Source organism: Tyto alba, unplaced genomic scaffold (assembly GCF_018691265.1).
Source record: "Tyto alba isolate M040663 unplaced genomic scaffold, T.alba_DEE_v4.0 Super-Scaffold_2, whole genome shotgun sequence".
NCBI lineage: Eukaryota > Metazoa > Chordata > Aves > Strigiformes > Tytonidae > Tyto > Tyto alba.
The window spans coordinates 44,142,282-44,162,603 of NW_024881282.1; the positions used below are offsets into that span (position 1 = coordinate 44,142,282).

Sequence of the window (20,322 nt, forward strand, 5' to 3'; positions counted from 1 at the left end):
TTTTCTAAATGTGGGCATGAAACCCAGTCACAGGTAAACTCAATGTCCACAAAGATGTGTCTTCAACATTGTTGGTATATAAAGGTATATGAAAATGGCAGATTTCTGAAGTATTTTTTTCCTCCTTTATTTGAAAATGAATCAATACAGCTGGGAGAGTGGTAGATTTCCACTTAGTGTACAATTTAAATGTCAATCAACTTAATTTGTGTGTACAATGATGTGTCCACTAATTACCTGGATACTTAAATGTCTTATATCAGAAGTGACTATGATCCAAGCTTTACCGTCAGATTTCAGGGCATGCTTCCATCCTAGCTATCTGAAGTTTTACCTCTCTGATTAAATTGTGTGTGAAAGAAATCAATAAAATCATGAAACACGAAAACTAACACTCGAAAGCTGTAGTCAATTTTTTGGAACAAGAATCACTTAAGCAGTACACTGACTGAATCTTTTTGCTTTATAGCTGTACCATAATCCAATTAAATTTCTTTGCTCTTAATATTTAGTTTGAAGCTTTCCTCATAAGTATTGTCTTAGCCCAGTGTTTGCCATTTATTAATCTAATGTTCTCCAAAGTGTTTTTATTTCTTTCATAGCCTATAAATGCTTTTCAGTGTAAGTGTTGAAAAGAAATATCAATGAAAATATAAAAGCATGATTCAAAGGTATAAATATGCAAGAAAAAAAAATATAGCAAATTTATCATTAAGCACACTGGGCACTCCTATGAATATGTAGCATATTGTAAAAATATAGCACACTGTTGTTTGCTTTGGCCAAATATAAATAAACACACAATTGATTTTCAAATACATGCTCTTCCACTATGTTTATCCCTAGACATTTTGACAACACTAAATTCAAGAAACTTCTGTACATATATTTCCCATAAACACAGTCCTAAATTATAACTAATGCAAAGTTTATGACAGACTTACCAACAACTAAGGCTAAAAACTAGATCCATTTCTACTGACGTTGTCCACTAGGGGAAAAAAAAACCTATCTGAGATGAATTACAAAGCAAATAAAATGTTAATTCAACATAATTAACATAATTAAATTATGTTAATTAAACATAAATATTGTATGCCTGTAACTGTTTATTTCTAAAGCCAAATTAAGGAATTGATTTCATAAATACTGACATATATAGTGTAGGTTTACACATATGTGCAAATCACATTCAGTTGATTTAACACACGTTAGTTCATGTGAAGACAGCTTTTATGCTTCTGTATCCTCCATACTTTACTTCCACTGTTTGTTTCTAATCAAAGACTGTATTGATTACTTTAAGGAAGTTTCAATTTTCACAAGCACACAAAACATACATAGAACTTTCAAATTTTTTGTTAAAATTCTGCAGAAATAAGTTCACTTTAACTTACTGCTTGAAACACATTTTTAATACTTGGTAAATTTTTTAAAGGTTTTGGGTTTTTTTATTTGGTTGGTTTTGTTGGTTTGTTTTGTTTTTTGTTTTTTATTTGCTAGACTTTATTCAGTTTTTGTTTAGCTCCTGCTCAGGACAAACATGATACTTCCAAGTCTAGAAAGAATACAGACCACCAAATTCACTACTAAGCCAAATACAATTCTGATATCCTTCTTCAACAAGAAGGTGGTATGAATATATCTGGGATTGGGATTTTCTTTCTGAATTTTAATAATAAAACTATCATAGCATTAGCTATTTCCATTTATCCATTAGGATCAAGAACTTTTTATCCTGATTCACATTGTATTTTTTATGCTTTGAGAGTCTAATCCTACAGGGTTTTTTCTTCACTTTGATTTTGTAGCTCATCAATGAACTCTGGAAGCTTAGGGATTTTTTTAATGGCGTATTATATATAACCTTTTTCATTTAATTATTCCTTCATTTTTCAAATATTTGTTCTATCCCTTCCTTTTCAAAATGTAATGACTATTTACCATGAAACATTCAATTTCTGTGGTCTCAGAATCCAGTCCTACAACCACCAAAGTCAGAGAGAATGGTTCTACTAACTTTAATGGGGACTGAATGAGCTACTGAAAAGCAGAGTTTTGGTGCAAATGTTTTTTATACACTCTAATTCTAGGCATATTTTATATGCTTTGCATTACATTCTGGAGCTACATAATCTTTTATAATGATGATACATGTAATCTGGGTTGTTCTGAGTCATATTTAGACCATGAACAAAAAATAGCTTGCAGAACACATTGTCAAACCTACAGTCTGCATTGAAGCATTTCTACAAGTCAATGTCCAAACTGTGGATAATGCTGTCACATATTGCCTTTCATCTCTCTTAGATCAAGGAGGATTGCAAGAGTATAATAAAAACCAAACCAATCCCCAAAACTGTATTATGGTTAGAAGAAGAGGATGTAAGAAGGAATTAACAATACAGGCTGAAAAAAAAAAGGCCAGCATTTGATATGTAATAACTCTTCTGTGTCAGACCAAATAGCTATCTACATGAGTACTCTGCTTCTAGAAGAGTTCAGTAGCAGATGCTTATGAAAAGAATGAAAGAAGCGGGAGATGTTGAGGACAATCCTTCCCTTGATATATTCTTTCAGACCTTGGAAATTGGTGGTTTAAGGACTTTCTGCTAACATCTAGGGAAAGATTCCTCAACTTAAAGCAGTCATCTAACTTCTTATGACAAATGTAACCATCTAGTCAGTGTGTTTTCAAGGTCGTCTCTACATCAATCCAAAGAGAATGCAAATCATTTACGCTGATCAGAGCACATAACTGCTGAAGTGGTGTAGATAAGCTCCAAAAGGCCAACATGTTGGCTGCCATGGGAGCTGAAGCTACTACAGGTTTCCAAACATGGTGGACCTCAGAATCACAAGATGAATCACCATCTGATATAACCATGACAACATATTTGAAAATTAGGGAGAAGTAACGCTTTATACCTCCTTCCTTTCTTCTTTCATTTCCTCATTGACTCATTCACTGTTTGCAGGACAGCAAAGATTTAGTCAGAAAAACTGGTTTACTTGTATTTATGTAGTGCTTTTATTTATATGGTATCTTAAGATAAAAATAGGAAAATTACCCAGCAGATTATAAACAAGCAGAAGAAAATTATATCCAAAACTCACTCTGAACTCAGAGTTATGAGTGGCTCCTGAGCATTACAACAGAATAGGAGGAATGGGAGGGAAAACCTGGCATCTCATTAAAACAAACAAACAAACAAATATATGAACATTACAATTTCACAGAAATAGTGTGTGGAATTATTTGCTTTAAAAAAAAAATATTCACCTTCCAGTTCACCTGCCTGATTTTGTCTAACCTGTTTTTCTGGACTTCTGCTCCCCTCAGGGAGGCAGGCCATAGTGTCATTTTCAGTCAGAATAGACCTTTTTCAACCAGATTTTACAAAGTATCTACTGTCTATACATTCAAATTTGGTTTTAATAAGAATAATATGTAATAAGAGTAAATAAATAAGTAAATCAGAATGAATATTTCCATTACTTTTCTCTACAGAATACAAGTTTATTTAAAGTTGTTTAGCGTGGTGATATGCTTGATTTCTACTTTCCTAGTTTTAGTGAGTATATTTGAATAGTGCAGTTCACTACAATAAAATAAAACAAAAAGTTAAAACAAAAAGACAAGTGAAAGACAGTACTTTAATCCAAGGCAGAACGTTCAACAGCATTCTATGACTAGTTCAAATAAGCTGATAAGATTTCTTTTGGGGCAATACATGCCACATGAAGAACTACCTTTCCTAGTGTCAGACATCTTATAGGTTAAATAATTGCTCAGATCATGAGGGGGAGTGGTTAGGCAGAAGGATCCTATGCTGAAGGCTAACCCTGTGGATACTCACAACAGAAAATGGTATATCACAGCCAGCCATACTGTACTGCCTTTCATCTGGCAGAAAGCTGTAACTTTCCCTCTAGGTTCCTGGCAAACATATTTCATTCTGTGGGGTACTTAATTCAAATATCATGCTACTGCAGGACAACATCTTTCATTTCTTTTTAAACTAAACTTAATTTCTGACAAAGGCTATGTATTCTTTGCTAGAAATGTCTTCTCTAAAAGTATGTTTTGACAAACTTCTTAAGAAATCACAGATTTTCAGCCATTATAGCTGATACAGGACCAGATCACTTTTCTATGCTCATTTATATATTGTTGATAGACTGTGATTGAAAGCTTCCTCTGAAATTAAAGATCTGAATATTATAGTCTGTTTAGCCTTTCTTTCATCCAGTCTTTTTAGGAATCAGATTACTCTACGGGCCAGCTTTTGAGAAGCTCAAGTTCATGTGTAAAGCTTAGCTCAATGTTAGGAAGTTGAATACAAATTCAGATCCAGACTTTCTAAAAAACTTCCAAAGCCAAGATAGTATCAAATATGAACATCCTTAACTGAATCATCTATTAGTTGCATTATTATTCCATTTCCAATACCACAAAAATTCGGTCTTTCTGCCATTTTAAAACTATATGTAAATGTGCTGATTTGAACGATTTTATAAAAAAAATGTATACATACTTGTTTTAAATTAGACAGTTTAGTGGATATAATTTTTACAGAAAACAGATCTCTGAACTGCAAGTAGTAGGAAAAATAGTCTTTTTCTCTGCATTTGTCTTTCATGCTTTTTCACATATTTTATGTGGTGAAGATAAATAGGTTAGCAGCCTAATAAAGGTTATTTTAACCTTTGGTAATGGTTCTTTTTTAACCACATCTTTAGATAAGAGAAATATGAAAGAAAGCTGGGCATGGCTTCATTCTTACAGCTGCTAAAACCAAACAATATTTCAAGCCAAAAAATGTAGTATCATATGGAATCTAGAGAAACATCAGAAGATTAATTGACCCCAAGAGATTTTATAGACCTACAAAATCTGGTTAATTATTAGAGTACATTCCTGTAGAAAAATTAGAGGAGCATAGTTGTACAGAGGTTCATTTATAAGAAGGATATATTGACAATTACTGGAAAAATCACATCTTGTTAAGAAAAACATTCAAGAAAATTTTATTGGGGAATGTCTTCTCTAAATGTCATTTTTCCAAACTGTTTAATAAGCTCAGAAAACTAACTGTTCTCTCATATTCTCATACATACGTATATTTATATTTAATATATGTACCTATGTTATTTCTTTAAATACATATGACTAAAATTATGGAAATAATGTATGTTGGAATATACAAAAGTAAATAAATAATGAACATTTCAGGGACCCTAAAAGTTTTCATTCACAAAAAAGGTTGAATGTATACATACATTAACTCTCCAAAAGTCTCAATCTTATTGTAGTTCATGTTAGTCACTCATGACCAACGTGACCCAAACTTTCATAGAAATGCATTTTTGTCTTAAGCCTGATAGTGTTCAAAGGCAGCTCTGGGTCCTACATATTTTTTTGAATGACAGGAATAAAAAAAAACAGATGGGTAAACAGTAACTTTGGCTTCAGAGGTTAGATGTGGTTGAGCTAAGCATCAGAAATGTATGCTTCAAAAATCTTTTGAGATGTACACTCCCACCCACCTCAATAGACATCAGGCTCCCGGCATCTTCAGGCCACCCATCAAAATGGCTCTAAAGACCCCAGATGCAGTCTTTCCCCAATAAAATTACAAGAATCTTCAGGTCTTCCCCTCTCTGATTCTGACACACTACACAAACTTTAGCTAGTATGTCCCTATAAGCTTTCTTCCAAGTTCTTCTACCTCTGTGAAAAAAAATGAACAAAACTTTCAAGGGGCAATTAAAAAAATAATTAATTAAAAAAAACAACAAACAAAACAATCAAGGGACCCCTCATGCCCACCCCTTAAGTACTGTACATTCAACGAATACACAATTTCAAAAAAAGATAACCAGAATATTCTATCAAGTTTGGGGAACAAATACTAAAAATATAACAGAAAAGAAACTTCTACTTCAGCTTGGAGTTTTGTCAAAGGAAAGGAAGTCAGAAAGAAGCACGGGGTAATAAAAAATAGACTAGTCATAAGTTTATAGTCTTCTAAACCTTAGTATGTTTTAAAGTCCACATCACATGAGAAATTTTATTCAATTTCAAGACAACTTTTTTGTTTAAAAATCCTTATTTCAGAAATAAGAACAAAAAAGTATTTAGCAGATAAAGAACAAAGAAGGACTAAGTTGTAAGCATGTATTTTTTGAAACTGATGATAATGAAATTCTAATTACAATAAAAAGGCTTAATTCTAAAGAAGATATGACTTAATCATCTCTTGGCTTCTCTTATACTGTCCTCATTTGTCCCGAGCACTAACTCTTCTATTTTAAATAAATTAAGCACAAATTAATCCACAAGTAGAAATTTGTTGATTCATAGCTGTAGTGTCAACACCTTAAATCTTTTGGGACATGCACTGTTACTCTCTGGGGAAATTCAAGAGCTTCAGGAGATGATCCTTTGGGATGTCTTCCTGTTGTAAACTCAGGTTTGCAAAATGATCAACAGCTACCTCTATTTCCATATCAAGTATTTTTCATACAGACAAATTGACTAGGCTGAGTATCAGGAGATGGTTTTAACAGTATTTAGCATTTAGGATTCCTTAGCCCACTCCATTCAAGGACAAGCTAGACCTAAAGTTAAATAGCTTTTAGTTAAATTAAGATTGTGTTACAGGGTAAGTTGTTTGGGTTTTTTTCCCTCCTCTGTTTCCAGTATTAGAAACCCAAGAGCTGCATGGTGAAGAAAGTCCATTAGGACCCTAGATCCTTTTCTGTGGTGCTGCTTCCTAGACAGTCAGCCCCTAACAAACAGTGCTGCATGAGGTGACTGTAGCCCATATGTCACACTTTGCACTTGCTCTTGTTGAACATCATGAGGCTCTGATCAGCCTGTGCAGGCTGCTCTGAAGAACACCCTGGTCCTCCAGCTTACTATCCCCAATTTAGTATCATCTGCACACTTGCTGAAATTGCACTCTGTCTCATCATACAGGTTGTTAATTAAAATATTAACTATTTTGGACCCTCTACCATCCATGATGAACTCCATTAATTACAGTCCACAAGTTGGATTTTGACCACAGAACACAACTATTTGAACTTGGCAGTCCAGTCAATTTGCCACTCACCTTACGGTCTGCTTGTCCAGTCCGTACCTCAAAAAATTTTGAGAATAAGACTGTGTGGGACTTTTGGTGGCCTTGCTAAAATAAAAGCATGCAATATGCACTGCCCTCCCCTTATTCATTGTGCCAGTCACCTTGTGATAGAAAGCAATGAAGTTGATCAGCCCTTAGTAAACCCATGCTGGCTGCTCCCAATCACCTTACTTCATGGGTTTAGAAATGGCTTCTGAGAGGATTTGCTCCACAGTCTTCCAGGGAACTGAGATAAGTTTGATTTGCCTCTAGTTCCCTTGATCTTCCTTCTTGCCTTTCTTGAAGATGGGTGTGATGTCTTCCCTCTTCCAGTCACCAGTAACCTCCTCCAGTTGTCTCAACCTTTCAGAGATGACAAAGTGACCTCAAAATGACATCAGGCAGCTTGTTCAACCCTTTCGGGTGCATCCCACCTGTTCCCTGGAACTTGTATATGTTCAAGTGAGTTAAGTTGTGCTGTGGTAGGAAAACATCTGCTATGTTCTAGACTAAAAGGACTTCAAGTTCCAGACAATGAGACATGTATGGATTTAAGTGTGGATGAGAAAGGAAGCTGACATCTCACTATCCTCTTTGGTTCCTCCAAAAGTACTGCTATTTAACTCAATTACAGTATTGGCTGTTTCAATGGCCTCTTCTCACAGAGCACAGACAAGACAGTTAGGAGAGCTCCTGAAATTTGTAAGTAGGCATTACTGAAAAATCTTTTTCAATGGAAATCAATGTATGTGGACATGCTAAATATTAGACATTTAACTACATCCTTTAAACACAATCTATACCTACATTAAAATGCCAGTTTTAACATTACACAAAAATTAACAAATTTAGGGAAGTTATATTCAATGATTTGGGATCCTTAGCTCAGCTTTCAAAAGACTCCAGATGCAAATGTACTCACTGAGAAGAATTAATGGCTCTGTTATTACTTCTATTTACAATGGTGCATTTGGCTTAGAATGATTTTCCTTTGAGGATACAGTAATGAGTCTAAAACTCCACAGAACTAAGACTTTTTTCACTTTTATACATTTTTCCATTGCTTTGCCTGTTTATTCAATTCTGATGCTTGACTTTGTCTTTAGAGAAATAAGACTAGGAAGTATAATTAATGACATCACTATACTTTGATATGTCATATAAGCTAAATATAATTTAGAAAAATACTACACCATTTGGCTAAATACTGGTTCCAAATGATACCTGTAGTGTCACGCATCATTAGTGGGCTTCCTTTGGAAAGTATTTATTTGAATCTGGCTATTTAACCAATAATTAGATAGAGACAAGCCATGAAGATAGTTTCTTTTAAAAAATTAAAAGCACTTCAGGTGGCATTAAGAACTGATATGTCATGGTGGAAGGCCAGAAAACAATCAAAGCACATTTTGAACAAGCTGTGAAGCTGGAGTGTTAGCAACAGCCACAACTCCCAATAGCTGTGTTTATGTTTATTTTATCAGATACTGATTGCAAAAGCCTACTTCCAAGGCCAGGATATCTATCAGTTAACTAGAAAACAAGATTTCAGCATTTTAGATAAGCGTCATTGCTGAAAGAGGTATAGAAAAGAGGCTTTATGTATCTGAGGATGCCACAGACTGAGAACGGCATGCAATTCATTAAGAGCAGCTGAAGAAGTAGGATCATATCAAAAGATTGTTAATACACACTCATTGGAAAGATTGATCTTCCAATACGTTACTTAACAGAGAGTTTTTTCCCCTCCTTTTAGAAGAGGATGGATCTAATGAAATTTTCACCGAATGTTTTTTTAGAACACTGTAACTATATAAGAAATTTGATGAAAAAATTATCATTTTCTTTGCAATATACAATACTGAAAGGCTGGATGCTGATCTGACATTTATAAGCAATTACAAGAGCTAGACATGTGTAAGTGTCAAGATACAACAAATGTTATGGGAACCTTCTAATCCATAGGCTACACTTATTTCCTGGCACCAGCCAGAAAACAGCAATCACTGTCACAAGCCCACAATCACAAACTCACAGCCTGAGATAAACCACATCATGAAGGATTATCTAAAAAGAAAACAAAACACATTATTTGTGTCTAGTTTGGGTATGTGATAAGAGTACTAAAGATGGGAGATGTAAAGAAATTGTTGCTCTAATTGCTGTTTACTGTTCAAGAGTTAGCACATATGAAGTAGTTTTTATTTTTCTCCACTCCCACCCCCCCACCCCCCCCAAAAAAAAAAAAAAAAAGAAAAAAGAAAACTGCTACATAGCTGCCACGGAAGGCAAGCAAAAAAATAGGAATAGCTATGTGTTTGAGTGTGGACATGTAGAAAATGTGATAGAAACTCCTGGTCAGCAATTTCAAAAGCTGCCAAAAAGACTGGAATTTCTAAATTCTACATAATGAAGCTCAGAAACAGAACAACACTGTCTCAAGGTAACAAATTTATTCCCTTTGATGAAGAAAGCAGTGATGGATTTCTTTTTAGCTTGATTGCAACTTTCAAAGTTACTTTCTCTTTTAAAAAGTATTACTAGATAGACCTGATTTAAACTAAATTAAAAAAAAATTAAGTTTTGTAAAATACAGTACCTACTTTCTGTGCCATGTAACCATCAATATTGGTACTTATCTTGATGACAATAAGACATATGTCTATATGCTGACTCAGTGTAGGAAAACAATCATTTATTCAATGTCCACTGTTCTGAATAAAGAATTGTCTTAAAACTGATCATAATCAATTGGTTCAGCTTTCTGACACACAGGCAAGTTTAGCCATTTTCCAATTGGCTCACATCATATTCTCATCAAGAAAACAACAATGCTGATGTTTACATGGTACAGAAAGTAAGAGTTGTGTCGAGCAAATGTGTTGTCAGATTTTGTCCACCAGAAGTAAGGTGAGCTCTGCCTTGTAGATCATTTGCTACATGGATGGACTGCTGATGAAAGGTTGCCTTAAGATCAGCCTTCTGGAGCATATAGGCTGGAATTCTCTAAAGTCCACATGAAAGACATGAAAATATCACTAAATACCAGGCTTATACTTTCTAAGACATGTGTTGGCCAGATCTTTCATCTCATCTGGGATAGCCTGCTTGATATTGCACAATACAACAGACACAAAACACTACTGCCATCAATTGCCTCTGAAAGTCTTCAGCAATGTATGGGAGCTGATATGAATAAAAGAAGATATCAGTAATTGTTCAGGTGATACGATTACTATTCATGATACTGTGAGTAAGATAAAGGCCCTTCCTCCAGCTCAATCATATGCAATCCATTTTTCACATGATGTGGTGCCAAGATTGTACTAAAAATATACCACTGCTCAATGTGCATAAACGAAGTAAACAAAGATCTTTGGCAAAGACTAGTTTTCTCCAAGCTGTTTCACAGCCTCACCTTCCACAGGGCACTGGGTACACTGAGTTTATAATGAAGATATTAAACAGTAATTTAATGAAGACTGATGCTTAATTATTTACTGCATTGTGATATTTGCAAATGGTTTAAATAGGTGCTTTCACACTAGTTATTTTGTAGAATGCCAGATAATACTGAACAAAATCATTATGACTGAAATCTATATAGTACTGGTATTAAAAAACAAAACAATGACTGTATCACAGAATAGGGGACTATTCCAAAAACTTTTGGACAAGATTTAGTACATTTGTATTGGTTTGCAACAAGGAAAATTTTTTCTGCCCTTCTCTCTCATTTCACTCACCCTATCCAACAGTGAAATCTGTAGTACAAAATGGTGTCCAGATACTTTTCTCTTCCTTCACACCCTAGCATATGGGATCTCTTAGCCCAGCAATATGTACTCCTTCTACACACTTGTTTGAGGCCCAAGAGATAGCCACTTATATCATGTGTCATTATTTGGCTCTGCTTCAGCACTTTGCTATAAAACACTTAGGCCAGAAAGGAGGGAATAGGAAGTATATTGTTCCAAGCTTCTGCTGCTTGTTTCTGCAGAAGTAGAAAGTCCATGTGATTTGGTATCATCCAACTGCAGAGAATGAAACAGCTAACGACACATGGAACCAGGCAACTTAGTACTGAGGATGGCTAGTCTGGGCTAAGCAGAGCAGAGTGTAGTCCCATTATAGTTAAGCCACACTGTTCTCACAATAAAACTCTTCAGTACAGGAAAAATACATGGTTGAAAAAGAAGGAAAAAAAAAAGATGGAAAAAATATGAGAAATATTGCACAGTAATGGTATAACCCTAGTTACAGCCATAAGTCTTGAACACTGAAATGCTCACTCACTGAACAAAGTATATCCTTCATGGCTGTATACATTTTAAATTTATCACATACAGTGCTCTGTAGAAAACAGATGTTCTTGTTTTTTTCATCACAGGATGCTAAGGGCTTGAGTAACTTAGCTGATATAAGTCCCCAGTTCAGTCTTTGCTCCTGCTGTGCAAATTAAAATGTCAGCTCATGGTTCTCCTGTCATGATCTGAACATAAACACTTTCTCTGAGAATTGGTCCCTAAACTCATGTTTTCTTTTTTTCTTAATAAACTCAATAACAAATTGGAAAAAAAAAAAAAAAAAAAAAAAAAAAAGGAAGAAATCTGTGGCAACACCAGAGGGTGATACAATGCAAGCCTCTTTGAAATGTGTTGGCCTTTTTTCCCCACTTCTTCCTTTTCTCCCTGGCCTCAGGAGCACCTGTCCAAATGGGATTGCCAATTGCCTTGCTGACAGACAGATGGAACAAAACTGCCCATGTAGTTTTTAGTTTAGCAATTTAAAAAAAAAAAAAAATCAAAAAAAGTCACAGGATTATTTGGGCCAAACAGAGTGAAACAAGAATGGCTCAATTGAATTACAGTATATAGGAGTCTGGACTACTGGCTAAATAATTCAAAACAGGATATTTTCCTTCTTTAATATATGAAGAGATACTTCCTTCCTGTGTGAAGAAATAAATCCTTCAACTTTCTGCTTTTTATTATTTTAGAAAGAAGCCAGGGATCAGAGAACATCAACTAATGAGACTGTTCTTTTTTTGTATATATATTTCAAATTAAAATGAAAAAAATCCTAAAATTTAAGCCAGATCTCTATGTTTACGCACACATACTTCCTGTCTAGCAAATGATTTCTGGGACTCCTGCCTCAAACATTTTGCATGCTCATACAATAAGACAGTAATTCGGAAAATGTATCTTAAAATAGCTGCTGAAAGGGAGAAGGAAAAGATAAAATTACTCCAAGTCATCAAGTCATTGGTAATAATTTCATATAAAGCCCAATTATTTTTTAAGGGGAAGTGGGTGACAAAATAAGGCTGATACTCAGATGACCACAGACTGATCAGCTGTAAACTGCACTGCTCCAAACTAACACATTTGGTTTCATTACTCTCTAGAAGATCTAATCCTGTTAGTAGCCGGGCTTTCATTTCAATCTCCTTTACAAAAGTACAGTGGAATATTGACAAAGGGCTCTTGCAAAGATGCAGCAGCTGAATAAGCACATTCAAAGACAAGGGTTCATGAAAAAAACCTCATTCATATCCTCTTAGGTCTCAAATGGCCACACTGCTCTCAAGTTTTTTTGCTTTACCTGAATCCATTAAGGAAAAAACAAAAGGCCAACAAATGTGAACAATTAGTGAAAGCAGTGCTTTGGACAAATATATAGGTAAGTCATCAACAGCTGCCTTACTATGCATAGTAAGTCTAGAACTTCCCACACAGACTGTGTCTTTTGAGGCTATAAAAGATAAAATTGGTTTAAAGATTCTTTTCCTTGCTTACTGAATGACAATATTGATTCTGTAGACATTTTAAAATTTTTACTTAATTATTGATAAATTCAGTTTTGAATGTGATGTTATTCCTCAAATTCCTTTGTATCCTGCTTTTATTTCTCAGAATGGAAACTTCTGAGACAATTTCAGACCTTTGAAACTGAAAGGACATTATTAACTCCATAGAAATTGTAAAAATTACTTGTAATAATTTATGGATTTTGTGTATCACAGACCTTCTAAGGGTGTTTTTTTTCTGATCTAACTATACTTCTCTTCATAATTTACTCCTGTATTCAGACTCGTGATCTTTTTAGCACTTTATCTATAAGACAAAAGAAAAGCTAATAAGCCAGCTTCACCTCTGGTTTTGGGGATGTGTTCTTTCTACTGGAATTCTGCAACATCACATCTTGGCTGTATTTTCTGTATTTTCAGCTATATTGTTCATCATGAAAATGAACAAAACGGACACTCATATTGTTGAAATAATCTGTTACTAAAATACTAAAAAGCTAAACATTTAACAACAAAAGTAGCTGTTTCCTTATTTTCATTTGATTGTCCTTTAACTGTAGAAATATATGGGGTTCTATGGGGGGTGTGACATTAATAGCACAGTAACTACCAGAGCATCTCAAAGAGCAGGAAGCAATTAATCCATGACAAATACATTTAAATGAGCTATATATGCCAAATGTTTCTTTATTTCTGAACATCCAACGTGTTAATTCTAGCCCTGGTAGTCCTTTCAATTTAATTTATTTCCAATCCCTACACAATTGCTTAAGAAGAATAATTTTTATTTTTTACATTAAGTTTTTATGCTAATGACTGTGCTTACCTCAGAAAATGTGTAATCATCCACATTGATTTCTTCATAATCATCCTCCGCTTCATCACATTTTAAAGCTGCAATAGCACTGGTCAGTTTCTTTCGCAAAAGAAAACCTTTCCAAAATGCCTAAACAAAAAATTTAAAGCATGTTATACAAAGCCATAGATCAAACCCAAATCCAGATTCTCTATGTTATCCCATTAGGAAGATAAAACATCTTGGGCCTTGGTTTAATAGCTCAATGATCTGTTTTTTGAACTTTATGTGACATTTAAAACTACAAGACAAATTAAATGCCAGCATATGTCTAAAGCTTAGAGTACTCAAGAGGCTCTCCGCAAGTAAGCAGAAAGGAATCCTGCAACTCCCTCAACTACAAACCTGGGTCAACTAATTAATTATTTGACAATTCCTTCAGGGACTATTATAAACTGAAAGGAAAGGCTATATAAGAAAAACCTGAGTGTCAACTTTCAAATTACTGAGAATAAAAATACACTTGTACTAAATGTCTTATAGTTTACAAGTAGCAATTCTTGGAGACATCTCATGCAATTGACCTGGGTCAGTTACTCTTTCTTAACTGTCTAAGATTTTTATGTAAAAATATATTAGCAGGCATAATCATATGTAAGAAAAGGAGCACATTAGGAATTAAGTGCTATAAAAAGAGGAAGGGTGTTAAGAACACATGCCAAGTTATAGAATCAGTTGCAGGAAAGCCTTTCAGAGATCAAAATTACATGGATAGAATTAAGAAAACTAAATCCAGGACATCAATTTTCCCCCTAATCAGTGTTTGACATCATTAGAGTTCAAGATGCCCACAGCATTGAAAACACCATGCAAAAAAAAATTCCACTGTCCTGGAAGATGTAGCGCTGTCCACATTTAATGGCTTTGCAATGAAGGCACTAAAATACGAAGGGTAAATCTCATATTCTGGCTTAATGTTCAGTTCGTTAATTTTTGGGAAATGACTGTCTAACTGTATAAATGAAAGCATTATTGTTTTTACACACACACTTCCTGATTATTATAAAAATGATTAAATATATTAGAGCTGCTTTCTTTCAATTTCATTGTTGCTATTTTCCTACAAATCTTCATAACCATCCAGACAAAATATCCTGATATTACTGCGTGATCAAATGACAAATATATTTCATTCAACAAAACCAATTAGTTTTTACAAATGCAAAGGAGAAAAGCAATCCTAATGGTATATGCAGAAGGGTAAACCGTAAGGCAGCTGTTAACACAGACCTATGAAAGCACTAGGTCAGAGCTCAGTCATGATCAAAAAGAAAAATTATACATTAGTAGTTTTTAAGAAACAAGATGAAAACTGTCTTACTGTACAAACTCGTGATACATCTGTCTGTGGAATTCACTTCTAGTCACTTCTTTAAAAAAGGTTATAATAGAATGAGTTAAAGGTTCAGACAGGGAAAAAATATAAAAAGTAGAGACTAATGTGAAAAGAGACCAAATGGACTAAACTTTTTACCAAAGATTGAATATAAGGATGGATATAAGAGAGATCTAAAACTCCATAAAATGTACAGAAGATAAATAGTGAAGGACTCTATATTTGTACTAACTTTTGAAATTATCAGGTTTAAAACAAATTAAAAGAAACACATTTTAATCACCATATAAATTTGTGAAACTCATCACTTTAATATATAGTAAAGGTCAAATATATAAGTAAGTTCAAAAATGGATTAAATAAGTTTATAGACATCAATTGTTAATATACTAGCTACACACTATATTCCAGAAACAAATTTCAGCTCAACTTCCCAGCTGACTGCTGTACTATGATTCTGTACTTGCCCTGTTTCTTAGTATGCACATTTACTAAACATTTTGCTACTGCCCATTTGTTGCACAGATACTAATGAATTACTTGGATTTTCAGTCTGAAAATGGAATTTAGGCTCCTAAATCACTTTGTAGTCATTTTTATAGGAGACTTACAATATTGAATAATTTTAAGTTAACTTGAAATTTAAAATCAGTACAGGGCTCATTTGCTTTAAAATGTAGAAAACCCCATGAACCCAGGCAACTTGGCAGGTAAATACTATATCTGACTACCAAACTAAATATAGCTAAGATATGGACTTCAATTCTTGCACATAATAATCTATTCTGTTTAACTGTTAGCTCAGTATCTACCACAGGACAGCCTACGCCATGGTATGTCAGTGTGGATAAGGCAATCCTGGTTTTGGGAGATGGGGACAGAAGGAAAAAGATGGATAAGTAGGGTAGAAGAGATAGGAAGAGTAGTTAGTTATATAGGTATCAGACATGATGTATTACTCACGCAGCAACTGCCAGTTTAATAGCATAGACATACCTCAGTAAGTACATGGGCACAAAATATCTTAATTATAATATTAGAATTAAGTCAAGCAAAATTAATTCAGGGAAATACCTGGTGAAAAAAGGGAAAATATTTTTATGCTTTTATAAAATTGTTTGTAAAGAAGGTTCTCTTAGAAACACCTAGCTTGGGCTGTTTAAAGAAAACAAAAAATGTTTAATTATGAAACTATTAATAAAATCATAAAGAAAACCAGAAGATGACAAGTACACAAAACCAGTAAGATTTTTTTCCTATTAAATTTGCAAAATTAGTAAAGAATACCATAAAACAACCTGGATTAGCGTGGCAGCTTCTTGCTTCTGTCTCAAAGCTTCTACAAACTGATAATTCTCTGGTTTGGTGCAGCCAGTTTTCCTCCTGGCACGGTACTGCCGCCAAAGGGACTGGATCACTGATGCTGCCATATGCAGCCTTGTAGAGAAATAAATACCTTTATGAATGACATAGCCTCACCAGTACAACTGGATTATAGCTGCCAAACTACAACCATAAAACATAGCACTACACATTGAGATAAATGGAAGGTTCTGCCATTAAACTGTTAAGAGATTGCAATCCAGATGTGACATATATGTTCAGAAACACTGGAGGATATTCACATCACATAACTTTGGAAATTCAATTATCTAAAATCACTAATCTCTGCTGGGCTCTGTTCCCTGTGTATTCACTGGAGAGGAAGAGTCTCCTCAAAAGAAGGATTAGGAGCAGAAGTGGTTTAACAATGACTGAATAAACTATTGGAGGGGTCCACTTACCTCCACTGTCAGTATTAAAAAAATCCAAACCACCACTAAATAGAGATAAATGCTGAAAACTGCATGAGACAAAGATGTCCAATGCAGCAAACAGGAAAAACTGGGAAGGTGCAATTTCATCTTTTGCCTTCTTTTACCATTCGGTTTAACACTACTGACCACTGGTTATACGTGTACATTTTCTATTTTGCTCACTGTTTAACAAGCACTGATTACAGACTATTTAGGTTTGTTCAGTGATTGAGCTTTCCAAATGTATGTTCTATTAACTATGCTGATGGAGAAAAAGTTTAATGGCAGCTCTGCACTATGACCTTACTATCTTGGAATCCTTTTCTCCACAAAACCCTCATTTCAGTTGGGCAGTGGGTTTAAAAAAAGACATCTAAATTTCCCCCAATCTTTACATATTTTCTTTCCTTGTGCAGTGCATCTATTTAAAAAGAGGAGTACTTTTCAGGAAAAAAAAAAAAGCACACTTCAGAGGTTAAGCCAGATTTTTTTCTAAAATGTGTTTATTAAGTTTACCATCCCAAAACATGGCTTACTTATAAGCTTTGAATCTATAAAAAGCAGTAGTTGAGTTATAAAAAATCCAAACCAAAACAAAAAACAAAAAGCAAAAGCCACCTGTAATGATTTGCATTCTGCATTGAAGAGAACTTACACAACAGACTTGCAGAACGCATTTAAAACATTAACTAAAAACTCTAAATGAACTATTTAAAAATTTTTTTCTGAAGCATTCGTCTTCAGTAATAGACTACTGTACTCTTACTTTCAACTTCCTGAGAGGCAATGATGAATTCTATGTTATTCATGAATAAGAAGTTTTATCAAAAATTATTAATGTATTAAATACCTACTAAGCACTATTGCCCATTTATCATAAGTCTAAAAAGCATGAAGATGCACAGCTTCCATGCTTGCTCTTCATAGTGTTCTCAAGATATGCATTTCTGAAACTGAATTCTTAGGAAATTGTAACTGAATTTTTGTAATTTAGGACAAAAATTTCAGCTTGTTTTCCCTGACTGTACTTCCAGAACCATACAAACCAGCAGCAAATGCATTCCAAAGAGGTAATAAACCAGTTTGTTTCATGCGGGAGAATATTTGGGGGCACTGAACAAGTTGAACTGGCCCCTCACCCCTGCCTCTACTTTTAAGAAGCAGGTTGAGGCATCCTGGAGGAGTACCAAGGGCAGGGCAGGCTGTTAGCTTTTCAGTCATCATAACAGCAGGAAACTGGCCTAAGGTCAAGGGAGTAGAATGGTAGATTTAAGCAACTTTTCCCTCTTGCCTTCTAAAGGATACTGACTATAAATTCTACGCAAATGAATCTTGAATGACTGATGAATAGTACAGCAAAAAAGCCTTACATTTGTTTGTAGCTTAAACTACCCCAAAATTCCTGCAACCTACCCAGTATTTTCATCCCTATCATTCTATGTGTCATTGAATTTTTGTCATAAATATGTTGTTAAAAAAGAAGTAAAAGATAGGATACCACGAGAAAGTTTGTGAATTCTCTTACTATAAAGCATTTTAAAATTATTTTAAGTATGTACGTATCTATATTCTAAAATACCACCTGTCAGAATACCACAGAGGATTGCTGTTAATATGGTAGTCTAGTGTGCATCACTTTACAATAACTCTTTATTGTCCAATAAGCTTAAAAATATTGTTTTCTTACTACATCTTCCGTGTCGCTGTTTTAAACAAGAAACCCTCACTTATATTGCCTATCCATATAATCTATTTGAAAGCAATCTGACATCTACCTTACCTTTCTGTATCATTCCCAAAATGCTGAGGATCTCTTCCCATATTACTTGCTGCTATCACAGACTGCTGCAATGTGAGTTGGGCTGACATGTTATTGTTGCCTTTGCTCTCTCCGTTGTAATTAATACAAGATTCAGTGCTCTTCTGCTTCACTCTCTGATCTTCTTTATTTTCCTTTTGGTGCACAGGTATGGAGGAGTTAATGAATGTGGCCTGAATATGGCCAGTAGTAATCCATCTTTCAGAAGGATCCAACAAGACCTGTTTATTTTCTGTTGCATCCATGATAAAGAGATTATTTTCCTGTAGGCAGCCAGTGGATGTTTCCTTTAAATGATTTTTCAGTGCTTCTGGTCCATCTCTGCCAGTAATATTTAGTTCACCATACTCGTGTGCATATCGGTGTTTAATGCTAAGTTTCATCAACTGATTAAAATACCAGCATTGTCCCTGTGCAGAATCAATAGAAGAGGCAATTCTGAAAAAAGACAAAATGTTTTTACGTGTGTTTCAGACTGTAAAAATGGTCTTTAAAAAAATATATTCTATCTATTATTTCCCAGGCTACCTTCTACTTTCAAGTATCTTTATATGTTTCCATATTCTTACAGTGAATAGTAATTACTCTGACTGAAAACCTGTTTCAGTATTCATAAATCTTAATTGCATTTTTCTTTTTTTTTTTTTTTTTTGGCAGTATTTAAAATATACTCATATATATTAGATTGCTTATTTCACTGTTTTTGTTTTGTTTTTTTGTTTTTTTTTTTTTTTTTTTTGTTGGGGGGGGTGTGTGTATGTGTTGTTTGGTTTTTGTTTTGTTTTGTTTTGTTTTTTTAAGGTTTCAGTCTGTTTGAAATAAGCACCAGGGCATGCATTTCACCATTAGTTTTCTGTGTGGTTAAGAGGCACACGAAGCCAAAAATTTTAGAGGATTTAAGGCAATTTTGTTATAAATCCTGTAATAGCCTTAATAATACAATTTTATCTGGAAATTATGAAAGCTAATATAAAAATAACAGTAATTTTTAAATTTAGATTAGAACTACAGCAACAAACCACAATGCCTAGAGAGAACTTTGATAAACAGAAACTTTTAAGTATAGATATTTGTATCAATATAAAGGAAGGTGCTAGACTGAATCACCATTAATCTACAAAGTCTGGCTCTCATTAGTTTTTTGTGTAACACACAAAATGATGAGGATGAGTAAGAGCAAATATGAACTAATTGTTACAGATTAAGAAGGCTGGCTGTATGTGGACAGTGTTTGCCCATGGTATTAGGTACAAGGTACTTTTGGAATAATGAAAACATTTTTCTTTGATAGCATAGATAGATGCAGAGACCTGTACTCTGGAGCTATTTTCAGAGGAGCACAAAGTCAATTCTAGGTCAGCAATCCAAGAGAAAAAGTAGAAATAAGATCAGTTCTCTCGGGAGTCTGGAAAAATCAGGTTCTAAGATTATAGTTTGAGTAACAGAATTTTCCTTCCTTTTCAACGTTCTCGAAAGGTAAAGCTTTTATAACGTTTTATTGTGAAAAGACTCTACCTATATAACTATTTCCTTCCTTAGCGAAGTTCAGCTAAGAACTTTTTAGATTTTTAAG

General features: G+C 34.3%; 1 protein-coding gene across 1 annotated transcript in view; it reads right to left on the reverse strand.

Moving 5' to 3' along the window:
* LRRIQ1 (leucine rich repeats and IQ motif containing 1) overlaps positions 1 to 20,322 on the reverse strand; it is a 112,073-nt gene that overhangs the window by 56,341 nt on the left and 35,410 nt on the right. The window contains exons 15-17 of the mRNA XM_032999856.2: positions 18,711 to 19,187; positions 16,433 to 16,571; positions 13,769 to 13,888 (exon numbers count right to left, since the gene is read on the reverse strand). Of these exons, the coding sequence (XP_032855747.2) occupies positions 13,769 to 13,888; positions 16,433 to 16,571; positions 18,711 to 19,187 (736 nt within the window). The remainder of the gene's footprint in view (positions 1 to 13,768; positions 13,889 to 16,432; positions 16,572 to 18,710; positions 19,188 to 20,322) is intronic.